At 44.7% G+C, this 13,626-nt stretch overlaps 2 protein-coding genes across 2 annotated transcripts in view; both read right to left on the bottom strand.

The window, feature by feature from the left end:
* Positions 1 to 3,018: 3,018 nt before the first annotated feature.
* LOC128706677 (ell-associated factor Eaf) lies at positions 3,019 to 5,801 on the bottom strand. The gene is made up of 7 exons (XM_053801615.1): positions 5,702 to 5,801; positions 5,501 to 5,593; positions 5,282 to 5,423; positions 5,000 to 5,194; positions 4,335 to 4,920; positions 4,140 to 4,254; positions 3,019 to 3,125 (listed from the first exon to the last, which is right to left on the bottom strand). The coding sequence occupies exons 1-7, from the start codon at positions 5,799 to 5,801 to the stop codon at positions 3,019 to 3,021; spliced, it is 1,338 nt and encodes a 445-aa protein (XP_053657590.1).
* Positions 5,802 to 12,337: 6,536 nt separating this feature from the next.
* The window catches only part of LOC128719881 (MAP/microtubule affinity-regulating kinase 3), a 34,766-nt gene continuing 33,477 nt past the window's right edge, over positions 12,338 to 13,626 (bottom strand). The window contains exons 16-18 of the mRNA XM_053813521.1: positions 12,995 to 13,141; positions 12,469 to 12,587; positions 12,338 to 12,396 (exon numbers count right to left, since the gene is read on the bottom strand). Of these exons, the coding sequence (XP_053669496.1) occupies positions 12,338 to 12,396; positions 12,469 to 12,587; positions 12,995 to 13,141 (325 nt within the window). The remainder of the gene's footprint in view (positions 12,397 to 12,468; positions 12,588 to 12,994; positions 13,142 to 13,626) is intronic.

Below are 13,626 nucleotides of genomic sequence, written 5' to 3'. Positions count from 1 at the left end.
GGAGTATCATATGGCATGAACCGTAATGCATATTTATCACTCAAGGTAGTAGGAATTAGTTGAAAGCTAATCCAACATCTCGTTTTTTTTTTGTCAATTTCCCCTAAGAAGACTCTTGGGATCATGGCAATACGACCAGGAGGGCAGATACTATTGTTTTGGTACATTTGTAAGGTTCTCCAGCCTACAAGTTTTGAGAGTTGGAAAATGGACACGAATAATATAGTGATGAGCTCCATCGGAAACAACAATACAATATGCTTATTATGACAATTATTACTTCAATAGAGATATTTAAACCAAAATAGTACGAAATGAAGTGCACGAAGAGAGATTCCCATCTAACGCACCCTCGACCGTGCTGACGTGCGCTCATGCGCTATTGACCCACCATTTGAAAGGTGAGACTCTTAAGCCGAGTGTTGGTGTAAAGTGATACACATGTTTGTTTAGGGCCAACGGTAGTTGAACCGTACCAGCGGATGTATGATCATGACCATATCGGGCAGGATTCGAATTATTAACGGCGATTGACACGCGTGAGCACGTGCGCTGGGGCAAAGGGAAATCTCCTGCTTGGACGAAGGTGGACATGCATTAGGATGCGTATTATTTCTTTTGGTTAAAGGCACAATGTCTTTTGAGTGTGTTCTAACAATTGCTGGGCATTTCTCACGTGTTCTGGGTGTTGTTCTGGTTACACACAACATTAATGTACGGCTCGGCATTAATGTAACCCTCGGCATGGGCACACTGCTACTCAAACGGTGTAACTAGTGTTGTGCTTCATAATTTTTTTGAGAAGAGTCATTCACAAAAATCGTAAGTGAGGAATCATTCAAATCAGGAATCGACTCACAAAAGATTCATCAATTTTCAGATCAATGGCTCAGTTGGGTGGGTCAGTGACAGACAAGCTCAGTTAGAAGTGGAAGTTATAAATCTTTAAAATCGTTATTCAGATTTATTCAGATACATGCTTTTGAATCATATTCTCTTTAATGGCTTACTTACTTGTGCGGGAATACAGCTGCTCCGTGAAGTGGTAGTCTACTCCAGGACTGCTTTAAACCGATTACAGTAGACGGTCGAAGTCTTCCAAACCATTATCCCGGGATTTCTAGTGAACGCATCTACGCCATCACTCCATCTGAGTTCGAGGGCCTACCACACCTCTTCTGTCCATGTGGACGGACTGGGTTGTCCAGAGCCTAGCGAATCTTACTCGTTTTAGGAGATACTTCTGAAGCTGGTCATGATAGCGGTTCATCCATTATTCTAATGCGGAGCTCAAAGATCCTTCAAAGCATTTTCCACCCGAAAGCGGTATCATTGGGCTATGTTACTACTGGGCCAATATCGGTTCTGTTAGGTCCCAGTTTCGACCTGCACGACAGGTGTTTCAACAAAATAATCGGTTGGCTGCCCGCACCCAATTTGGATGGTGCTAACTTTTGACCGGCACGGCATGTAAAATTTCGGACGACTTCAAAACTGCTACCAGGTATCTGCACATAATGCCTGCGTATATGGCTGCATCTCCGGGTAGGATCCATTTACTCCTCCAAACACATTCCCGTTTATGCTACATCTTTTAACACGGTAGTTCTTTTGTTTTATTACAGGCTCTAGAGCGCTTTCACCGGTGTTTACCATTCTTCCAGATCCAGCTGCTGTTTTTGTTCACTTCCCTCCATCAAGGGCAGCTTCTAATTTCTCCCTTTATTCATCTCAACACATCCCGGGTTGCATGCATCCGGTTATCGGGAGAATTTGGTGCTTCTTCCTTTACGTTCCCCATTCGTTTCGTGTTTCATCCTTCAATCTAACATTCGTTTTTAAACTGTCATGATGTCACGGTGCGTGTTTTCACCGTTCTCACATGCTTGCTAAACTGTTCCACCTTTCCCCGTGCGGGAACGGTGGGGAGGATTATTGGAAAGATTCAGTAATTATGTACATACGCGATGGCTACTTCGGTGTGTGCTGGCGATACGGGGGGCGAATCGTTGCGATATCACTCCGTTTTTTTTTTCTTCTTCTATCCGGCTGTCTGGTAACAGTCTTTCGGAGTCTCGGGACCGAATTGCAATGTCTTTTCTCTTTCTTCGTTTTTTACAAAAATAAATCACACATCTACGTCGTGCTGCCCTTCTGCCGGCTGTCTCTATAAGGCGATCCACCACACACGCGGCCACTCTACTACCGCTTAATCCTTTTTTCTCTCTCAGTCGTTTCGGTTTTTGTTCTTCACGTTTTCCTATAACGCACACCACACACACACGCCACAACAAGGGTAAACATAGAGGCACGATAAAGTGTAAATAAATCGTAGCAAAACAAAAACAAACAAAAAAAAACATGAAACCATTCCACCGAACCGTTGAAAAACGCGACTCGGGTTTCCCTACACATTCTCTACCGTTTTCCGGCGCCCAGATTGACTAATTATCTCCTAGTAAGATGCCACCCACTCGTTTTCGTCTTTGCTCTTGCTTTCCATTGCTTTGCCTTTGTTTTTTTCAGAGACAGAGGTGCGTTGCGTTGTTAGGGTACGCTTTGTCCTTTTTCGCTACCGCGTTCAAAGTCTGAACTGTCTTAATGTTAAAACGGAATAGCAAAACGCGTGACAAAGTAACATGCATGGCGCCTCAGACCCAGCACCCAACGTGCGCTTACCGTTTGAGCACATATTATAAATATAAATAATTTTTCTATCGAAGGGCTTAATTCCCCCTCCTGGCAACACACACTAACAAAACAAAGTAGAAAAACTTAAAACAAACCAAAACAAACAAAAAATTACACAACTTTTAGCTCCTACAACTTTTTTTTTCTTTTCCATTTCACTCTCATTCTTCCCCTGTCTGTCTGCTTGTCTCTCTTATTGTTTCGGTTTCCCCCCTTCTAACGTCTGCTGCTTGTGTGATCTTTGTTTTCTCTCTCTTTCTCTCTCCGTCCTTCCTCATACGATATTTTTTCCTCTGTAGAACTGTTTGTTGGAGGACGGTGGCCAGATTAATCGTCCGAGTCGGAGTTGGATGATAGGCAGAGGTCCTTGCTCAGATCTACCGCGGCGGCGGTAACCGCAATCGTTGGATCCGGCCGTGGATCAAAAATGGATTCTGTAGATAAAAAACAAACAATAAGATTAATACTGCGCTTAAAACAATTTCACATATTTTTTTTAACATGGACATTTCAACCGCTTCTTCTTGTTTTTATGTGGTACTGCTACTTAGAAAGTTGAGGTCAGAGGTTGACTTTTAGTTTACCTTAGCTGACCCTGTGGTCGTTAGGTTATCGGTTTTGTAGTGAACAAGAACCTCGAACAAACGATTCATTTCACGGAATGATCCAGAGTCTGGAGTAAGCCAATCGGAATCGATTCCGACCCGACTGGATACATCTCGAGTCGAGTTGACGTTGAAGTACAAAGTGTTAGGATCAAACTTATTTCACCTACTTGCACTTGATATCGACAAAACTCACTACCCCATCGGATGCTTTCTTGCACCAATCGGAATCGTTGAACTTTTTAAACCTACTGAATCTTTATAGATCCGTTTCATAACCTGAATTCCCTACAACCCGAAGACACAGAGAAATCTGGTAGAACCTGCTGAACCTCTTTCTCTTTCTCTCTTCTTGGTGTAACGACCTTGTAGGTCATGCCGGCCATTTCTGGCTCATTAGATTTAATTTTACCACGTAGCCGGATAGTCAGTTCTTGTTACGGGGGATTGGTGTGGATGGGATTTTGGAACAGTCCTGTCGTATGAAGACTGGTGCCGCTACCAATACACCACTGACCGTCCCCAGTTTACCCTAATTGAATTCAATTCCGATCCGAACTCGCTGCACCAACGGATCAGAGCTGCTTATGCTTTCTTGCATCCACCTGAATCGTTGAACCTTCTGAACCTAATTAGACCGAATTAAAATCTTATCTTAAATTTTAAATTATCTTCCAAGGTGTAGAGAGATTAGGTCAAACCTACTGATTCAACATATTCTTTTGTTCCCGGGATAGGCCCGTATGCTGGACTGACTATCCAGCTTCGCGTAAATATAGTCACAGAAGGCCAGAAATGGCAGGCCTAGACCTCTTGAGAAAATTATTTTTTCCCGCCGCATACCTTTCACTGGTGAATCATTGTTATCTTCGGTTGAACTATCCGATTCCTGATCACTGCTGCTAGAATCGGAATCATCCGAACCGTCCGATTCAGAGGATGTCATCATTTCCGGATCCTAGAAAACATAAAGCAAAAGTAGGAACCATCAATATGACCAACAATCTGGATGATGAAGTTCGGTTATGTTCTACTTACGCTGCTCGCTCCAACACCGATTCCCGTAACGGCCACCGGCGGTGGCAGTAGGTCTCGATCGGGCGGCAAGCTAACTTCTACGCTCGGTGGCATCGAAGGTTCGCTGTGCAGATGATTTCGACCACCGGCACCTCCACCTCCGTACGACGACGGCACGCTGAGGTGATTGCTGTGATGGTGATGATTGCTGCCGCTACTGCCACTTCCATGATGATTGTTGTTGCTGTTCTGTGCCGAACCGTGGTTAAGGTAGCTATTGCTGTTGCTATGATTGTTGCCCGCGCTGCTACCACTGTTGGTCGAGCCAGCCACGTTGGTACTGCTACTACTACTATTAATGCTAATGTTACTGTTACTATGTTGCTGATGGTGGTGGTGGTTGTTGGTGTGGTTGGAATTGGAGTTACTGCCACTTCCGCTGCTGCTGCTGATGTTGTTGTTCAGATGATTGTTCATGTTAGCACCCGAGGAGGAGTTGGAAGTGGTGGCGGAGGATGGCGGCATTACAGTGCCAAAATCCATCCCATCGTCCAGCCCAATCATCGGAATACTTGGCAAGGTTTGTTGAGTATTGTTGGCGTTCCAGCTGAAAGAGGCAAATTATTCGACGTTAGAGGCTTAAGGTATGCTGTAGCTTTTGCATCCCGGGGATCTCTTCCACTTACGCCGGTGCCGACTGGGGACTCCGGTGCGGATAGGACGGCGAACCCTGCAGTGGCGAGTGCTTTGGCATGAAGCTGATCGGCGCATTCTTCCGCACGCCGGTCGTAATCTTCGTCTTGGAACTCTGGCGTGCGGTGTTGTTTTCAACCTTTATCGTTGGCAGTGTTGGTGGAGGATTGGGTGCCTTGTTTTCGATTCTGCAACGAAGTAGATGAGTAGATGCAAATGTAGCATATGTATGACAAGGATCACCAATGGCGTAAAGAGAAAATTAATCAACTTACCTCGTCTTCTTCACTACGATACTGCTGTTGAGCTGCTCGAGCGTAATCTCGCCCGTCGCCCGGTTCAGTATGAGCACGCAGTCTTTCCGCGAATAATCGCGCTGATTACCCTTGAAGACGGTATTCGGCACACCGGAACCATCTGGAAGAGGAAAAAGAGCATTACGGTAGTAGCATGGTATAATTTCCAAACGTATGGCAAAATGGGCGAATGTTTACCCAGGTGCGGCACGGTAACGGTGACCTGCTTGTTGGCACTAATTTCCAGCACCGCCGGTTTGTTCACATCGACACTGGCGGGTTTGAAATCGTCTGCAAAAAAAAGAAAAGAACGCGAAACACCCCAACGTTAGCTGCCGACGTCAGCAGAATGTTTAAGAGCGCATGGTCGCTTCCACACTGCTGGGTATTAATACGTACATTTTATCGTGTGGAACTGGTTCGACGGTGCCGCGTTGGTGAAGGTCGAACCGAGCTTTAGCTCACGCACCTCCGAACCAATGTTGAGCCGATTGTCCATCGTGGAGTGGTGTGTGTTGCGCTGTATTTGTGTGCTGACGGTTTCAAGACCTCCGTACAGCCGGAACCGGAACTTCTACGCTGGTGTCCGGCAATCACTTCGTAGAATCATTCTTTTCTTCCACGGGAACTGCCGCGACCCGTATTGTCGCTCCCGGATCAGCTGTGCAAATTGCCAAACTCGCCTTGCCCGATGTACACGAGGAGCACCAATGGCCCGAACGAGGGGGATTGGGGGTTAGTGTAGTTTTATTTTCGCACTGTCAGCAACATCATCCGCAATCACGTTAGCGCTGCACCCGCGAGATCTGCGTTCGATTTTGTGCCCTTTCTCGCGATCGTGCGTTGTCGATGCCCTCTCTCTGTCACTCCCGGATTTCACTCTCCTTTCTCGAACGCTCGAGCTTGGTGGTTGGTGGTGTTTCGGGTTTTGGGTTTCGCTGCTGCTGCTGGCCCCCTGGGAAGTGTTGGAGGGGGAAGAACCAAACCTGCCTGGGTAGAGAACTGAATGGGGAGGAGGAAAAAAAGAGCGAACAGAGCAGGTAAAGCGTAAGATTGAGAAAGGTTTGAAAGGCACAGCAACAACCTGTAGCCAATATGTAACCTTACTCTAGGGTGGCATTTAAGAGACTACTCGACTGCAGTATTACACTGATCAAGTGTTTCCTTCTCTGTTTGATGTTTCTGATCCTGGATCCCGAACCCAGAGCCTTTTAAATGCTCATGGTAAAGTAGGCACTGGCAGCACGCGTCCGGTTTCACGAAATCTCAACCAGCAACGTATACTGAACAGCTGCCATTTATTTACCTTCCGTAGCACACGCAGGCAAACACTCACACTTCCACACCTTAATATATCCGAATTGCACTGTTGTTATTGTTGGTGGCGAAGGTTTGACTCTAGTGTTTTCTGTTGCCTCCGTACAAATCCACGCACACACACTTATACTTATCTGTTTAGTGGTTCAGAGGAAGAGGGAATTAGACACTCGTGTTTGTGTGTGTGCGTACCAACGGAACAGTGGGAGAAGGAAGATAAAAAAAAACCCTGCCGTACACGGGGGAGCCAATCTTTTGGAGCATATTTTTTCTTCCGCTATTATTCTCACCTGTTCCGAGCTGCCTGTTGCCGGGGCAGAGTTCAAACTCGGATTTGTGTTTGGTAGGTGAATGGATCCCGCCAGACCACCTGCGCACCTGTGTTCCTGATTGGGAATAATGAGACAGTCCTGTGTAGTGGTGATGGATTAGCGCGTGAATCGTGCGAATAGCGCGACACGAATGCAGTTTGCCGTCCGTGTCGCGGGAACAGAGAGACAATCAACACGCACGCACGTCTGCAACTTTGCACGCACACATGCAAATCGCACCACTTTGCCACCGTCGACAATAAGCGAACTGACAGGACTGGACAACTGGCACCACCGTGGTCACTACGGCCTGCTTTAAACGAAGGTGACACAAAACAGACCTACTTCCGAAACAGAACCCGGCCGCACAGTCACACACACGCACTCATGAACAGGATATGATGGGTTCGATTGTTTCGTGCCTGGGTTTCCCGGTTAACTTTCCACCTGAGCGCGAACGGTGTGCCATATAGGGAGAAAAACAATCCCATCCATGGTCGGTTCTGTCAGTACGACGTTTCGCACTGCTGTTTTTCACGCGTACTTTTTTCAGCCACCGTGACACTGACCTACCTTTGCTGTGGACGGGCGTGGAGCTGGAAGGGGGTCGATTTTTCGACAGGAATGTTGCAATTTTAGAGGGATGCCACCCATGCACTGCACTAATGCCAAACTGCTGTGTGCCAGCTAATTACCGATGGTGCAGTATAAAGGGATGCTGTCCGGATGGAAGAGCGGAGCTAAGAAACTGCAATAATCATTCGGGCAGGTCGCACTGTGCGGTACCAGTTTGACACAGGCAGGAAAACAGTTTGACAGTTCAATTTTGACATTTCGGTGGAAAAGGAACTATGGGAAAATACTTGGAGATACGAAATACGCAGAATTCGTATTTCTCCTTCGCACGCTGAAGGGGAGTTAAAGTTATCCTTGAAACATGCTCTCCTGTTATCAGAAATTTACAGACTGATGCCAAGGGGAACTGAATCGGACCGAGTTTCCTGAAACCGAATTGTTCTCCTGGCTGTATCAGCACGACGTGCTCATCTGCAAATGGGCAAAAAAGAAAACGAAGAACTAAAAAACAAAAAAAAAACCGTTAAAATTTTGATTTGCACAACAAAATGAATTTTCATTTAATTAAATTCAATTTATTTCGATTGTTGTCGCTGTAATACCTACCGATTGTCTAAGTAAACCAGTATTTAGAAGAATATAGCAGCAACATTTTCTCCATGACTAAAACAATTGCAATAGATGTGTGTGTTTTTTTTTTTACTTTTTTGGGGGGATATCATTTTTTGCATTTTATTTTTCTCCATTCTATATTAATGTTTCTAATTCTGTTCAACCTTACTAAGCTAGAAAACGATGCATGTATGTTGTGTTCTGTTCTTTTGCTTATGTGTTGCAGTGTAAATGTATGAGTGAGGTTATTGCAATGGGAAAGGGATAAGGAGGAGGGGGAGGGGTGAGGGGATACAATATTTTATGTTTTAGAAATTCACCCACTTCACGGTGTAACGGTTTACTTTCGATGCTGGGAAGGATGTTGTTGAAATGTTGGATGTTGTTCTGTTTTGTTTTACTCGTACTACTTTCCTCCTCTTGTTTTCCACTTGTGTGTTTAGCTAATGGGAAGAACCTTGCTCTTCTGATTTGTTTTTCCATTGTTCGTACATTTACTTGCGCTTCCCTTTTCTGCATTCACTTTAACAACGAGATGTAACTACTTATGTTTATATTCAGAGCACGCACTAGTGAAGTATATGAACGTTTAATGCTTGTGTATGAGCGTCGTCTGTACGATCGGTATGCATGTATGGTGAACATTCGTGTGGATGTGTCCGTGTTGCGTGTGTGTGTGTGTGTGTTTTTGTGACCGTATGTGTATGCGGTAAATTTTGGTTATTCTCTGCTGCTTCATCTAATGCTCGTAAAGTTGTTCCTTATCGATAGTTGTTTATTAATATTACTTACTGCTTCTGACTTTCTTAGAGTTTCATTTGCGTATTTTCAACACCCCATCGCCGCGTACTTTCGCAGCCTAATGTACGCCTTTTTTGTTGCCTTCATTCTCCACTCCAAACCTTATCTTTCCATGTTCGTTTTTCTTCTTTTTTGTTTTGTTTCTGTTTTTCCATTTTCTTCATTTATACTAACAAATAACTAGCAATATATACTTTTTCTTTTAATTTCTTGTTTGTTTCACCACTGCTCATACATCTCCATACTGTGTGCTGCTCTGCAAATAGAAATAATAATAATAATTAGCCTTTCTTTTGCAGTTGTGTTCGTTCCCGTACTCGCATTAACTGCTGATGCTTAACTTGTGCATCATCTGCTACACTATTGTATCGTCGCTTGCTTTCAATGGTCTCTTCCTACATTTTCTATATTCGATTTTTCCTTTCCCGGTTATCTCGTCCTCTCCTCTTCACTTTTATCTTTATGTGCAATTACATGTTGGATTCCGAATATTTCACTACTATGTAATATTCTTTGCAAGTGTGTTGATTCAAACTTTGTTTTTACCTTCTTTACAACGCACACTCCTTTCTGTAAGTGTGTTTCCTTTCCATGTTTGCATAATAAATAATTGTTGCACTGCGTCACAATATTGATTGACCATTTTGACATTCAATAGAAGCACATCTATGTTTAGGACACCTTCGAGATTTGCTGTTGCATTTTTTTGTTTGCTTTGTTTTGCTGTGTTCTTTCACACATTCCCACTCATGGTCGCTATCGCTTCTGCGTCAGCGGGAATGATTGGCCGTCCTTGTGTAACCGAGCTCAACTTCACTTCGAACGCTCGTGGTGGAAGTTTTCCTCTCATACGTTTAGCATCTATAATCGAACGACGATAATATGTGTAATGCTTATATGTATATAGCTGATGTTGTTCAATTCTTTACACAATATATAAAACGGGGAGAGAAGGTAGGGCTTTATGCGTCCGAGAATTTACACATTCATGCGTCCATTTAGAAGTTCTTGTTTTTTGCGTTAAGAACAGAAAGGACGAAAAAATTCCGCACACACATCCGGTAAAACCGAATGCCGATAGACCGTTAGGATAGAAACCATCTTGTTGTTTTACATTTTCCAACGGTTTCTTTCTACTGAAAAAAATCCCAAAGCTAGTCGGAGTGAGCAAAAACCATAGTAAAGCCCAACAACACACAGTGTTTTGTATCCTTGCCTAACAAAACACCTAAACAAAACACAACACAAAGCTGTTTCTTACTAGGCTGTACAACTGCCGTCGGACGTGACACTATCCAGCCTCTACCTGGCTGGCTGTTTGTGGCTCGATTTACCCATTGCCAACTACAGTCAATAATCCTGCATGGGAATCCGGGGCCTACTCAAAAGTTACTCCAGCTAACGGGCTTGTTATTAAGACTATGACCTACGGCACGATCACTTTTGGGGGGCGAGAGTTGGGACAGGAGGCTTAGAGATTACAGAATCTAACGCCAAAACGCATATCATTTCAGACAGTTTCGCTACCGATCGAAAGGGGTACACTGCTAGAGGGATGTTACTCTACTGTTGTACACCGTCGTAACGTGGTGTGTGGGCACACGGTTGTGATAGGAAGTGGCCGGTGTCAACAACACTGTTGACGGGCAACATCGATAACAACGATAACGTGGTGTGTGTGTGTGTGGTTGAGTGTGTTTGTTCTTTTTTCCCCCTTCTCTTGTTCTGTGCAATAACTACTATTCATGCGCGAGAAAAAACGGCACGTGATATATATAAAATGCTTGTAGAAGATGCTTAAACATTACTGCAACAGGCCATTAGGAAGTCCGCTGTGGTTCCGCTTCCCTGTTTACACCACTATCCACCCCACAACATTAGCTAGTAAAATCAGTCACGGATGCCTGCCGGTGTTATTCATCTTCATTTTGTTGCCCATTTACGAGCTGCTGTCTTTCAGCCTGCCTCACAAAACAACAGCAACACCACCGTCGTCTCGTTTCGCTTTTGGTTTCAGGGCCGCCTTCTTTTGTTTCGTTCACCGATAAAATAGTAGTGCTTTAATAGCCGTGTTTACATAGGTCGCGTGCCCAGAGTAAGTTCCTTTCCGGGTTGTTTTTTGTTTTGTTTATCGAGTCCTAACAAACACACACACACGCGCGCAAAAAATGCCAACTTTTATACGCCTCACTGTTGCACTTAACGCTCGCTTTCGTTTACACAGTTTTTTTTCTTCTTTACGATAACTTTTGTTTACAATATTGCAACAACCCACTGTATCCTGCTAGGTTGTAACGGTTAGGGTTTTTCTCGATTTAGATGTGTGCTTTAAATAGGATGAGTCATAATTTCACACCTTCCCATATGATCTGCATTAACGAGTTCCATCTTCGCAAAAGGGTAAAGGCAATGTATGATTTTGTTTTGTTGTTTGTTTGCTTTTGAGATAGAAAATGTTGTTCGCAACACTAGGGGGAGGGAGAAACAACTATGTGCTTAACAATCGCACACAATCGCGTAGTACCGTGGGGGAATTTATATCAAGTCCGGTCAGCAACGTTCTCTGTCGAACCTTCCCTGCTCTATAGTAGCAGCATCTTCTCCGATGAACTGGAGAACGTGCACATAAAACAGGGGGGCTGGCTGGCTAACATCTGATGCGTACACCTATCGTGGCCGTGCTGCGGTCTCTTGTCGATCTCGCCCTCATAGGTAGGTTGTTAGGTAGTAGGTAGGTAGATAGGTAGTGTACAACTATAATTGATTTAACTAACAGTCAATATTGGGGTGGTTGTTGATTTCGTTTTTTCTGTCCGCTCTTGGCTGCTCACAGCGTGGTGGTACGCAGCAGCGATGCGAAAATGCTGTTGTAACCAGCGGGTTGACATCCACCTCCATCGCCGGAAGTAGCATCCTCGGTCCGGGGTGTACCGTCCCCGTTGTTGTCGCTTTCCTTCTCCCTCCTGCCACCATCCTTCGGATGACGTGGAGATTGCTGATGGTGGCCGGCCCCTTCTTTGTCTTTGCGTCGCAACGAAGACCGTCCATCCACGACCACCAGTGACCAACGCTGTTTGCCGGCGACATTTGCGGAGGACAGTTTCGCACGCATCCTTACATCGGCCGGGACGACGGTGACGTAGTTGCGTTCCTTGAAGGTACCAGCCTCGTCACATCTCGTGTCACCTTTACCACCACCACCACCACTACCACCGCTGCTTCCGCTTCCATCTTTCCTTGCATGATTGCTGCGCTTTTGTTCCGATTCTGATTCTGCTTCTGCCACACCACCACCACCATCACCACCGCCAGCTGTCCCGTCGTCATCACCACCGTCATCGTCGTGCCCATCGCCGTCGCCATCGTCCTGGGTCGTATCGCTCCCGACCGAGTGATACTCTTCCGATTTTGTATCGAGTCACAGGCGTAGATCGTACGCGATCTTCGACGCAATATTCTTAAAGCCGATGCTGGTGCCTATTGCAACAGTGGGAGAATAGCATTAGAAGGTATTCGAGTGATGATGGCATTGTATCCCCCAGCACTTACCAGATATTCTCTTAAACCGGACACCGTTCAACGATAGCCGGGGAAGCTTGCAGACTTCGATTTCCCACTGCACTAGCGAGTCCGTGTTTGGGTCACCATGCACGCACAGCAGCACGAATCTAAATGTGAGAGGAGACAAGAAATTTCGGGCGGCAATGTTAGTGGTGTGGCGTCCGAAAAAAGTTTCAGACCGTATGTCGACTCTTATGAAACTCGATTCATGGATTTATCATGGAATCTTCAAAGATTCACGAATGTCAAGCAACTAAAGTCTTCCAAATTCATAAGTCTCAAACGATTCATAAATCTTGCGAGATTCACAAATCTTGCGAGATTCACAAATCTTCAAACAAATATTACGATCTCAAAGCTTCACAAATATCCAAGGGTTCGTGAGTATTAAAATAGAGATACGATTCTCCAACGGTTTATTAAACAGTGTTAAATTCATGAATCTTAATTATAGTTAATTTCGAATCGATCACTAAAATTTAAAGAACTGTTCAATCATTAATAACCCGCTTACCGTTCTCGCTGCTCATAATCACAATTGTTCTTGTCCAGCACGGACCGAATCTCGGCCATTATCTCGTCCGGCAGCCTGGGGGAGGTTGTCTTCATCGACCAGGTGAAGCGCAGCACACGTGGCTTTACCGGTTCCTCCGTGTTCGTACTGTACACGAGTTGGGCGACACAAAACACGCGCGCGTACACACACACACACACCCAAGCATACACACACGTACGAAGTTGTTTGTTTTGAAGGGAATTGTTTTACGAGGTGGATGTTAATATATAAATTGTATAGATAAATAGAGAAAGAGAGAGAGAGAGAGAGAGAGAGAGAGAGAGAGAGAGAGAAAGGGAGAGAAAAGTGTAAGGGAAGAAAAAAGAATAAAAATACGCATTAATTGTACTGTTGGCACGCGTTACTCAATGCTGCTTCGAAACCAAAGGCAACAAACAGAACAATAGAATCGCTTAATCGGCGTATGCGATGGACACATTTTATCTTTATTTCCTTTATGTCTACCCATAAACTTTATCCAACTAATTCTTATAATCTGTTGTTGGTTTTTAATGATTCCCCACGTGTATTGTTTTGTTTTCACAAGTAAACATACATTTAACAAATGAACACCAACGGGGGAATACAGA

This window comes from Anopheles marshallii, chromosome 2 (assembly GCF_943734725.1).
Source record: "Anopheles marshallii chromosome 2, idAnoMarsDA_429_01, whole genome shotgun sequence".
NCBI lineage: Eukaryota > Metazoa > Arthropoda > Insecta > Diptera > Culicidae > Anopheles > Anopheles marshallii.
Note: the sequence above shows the minus strand (reverse complement) of the source record. Positions and strands in the feature narration are given on the sequence as shown.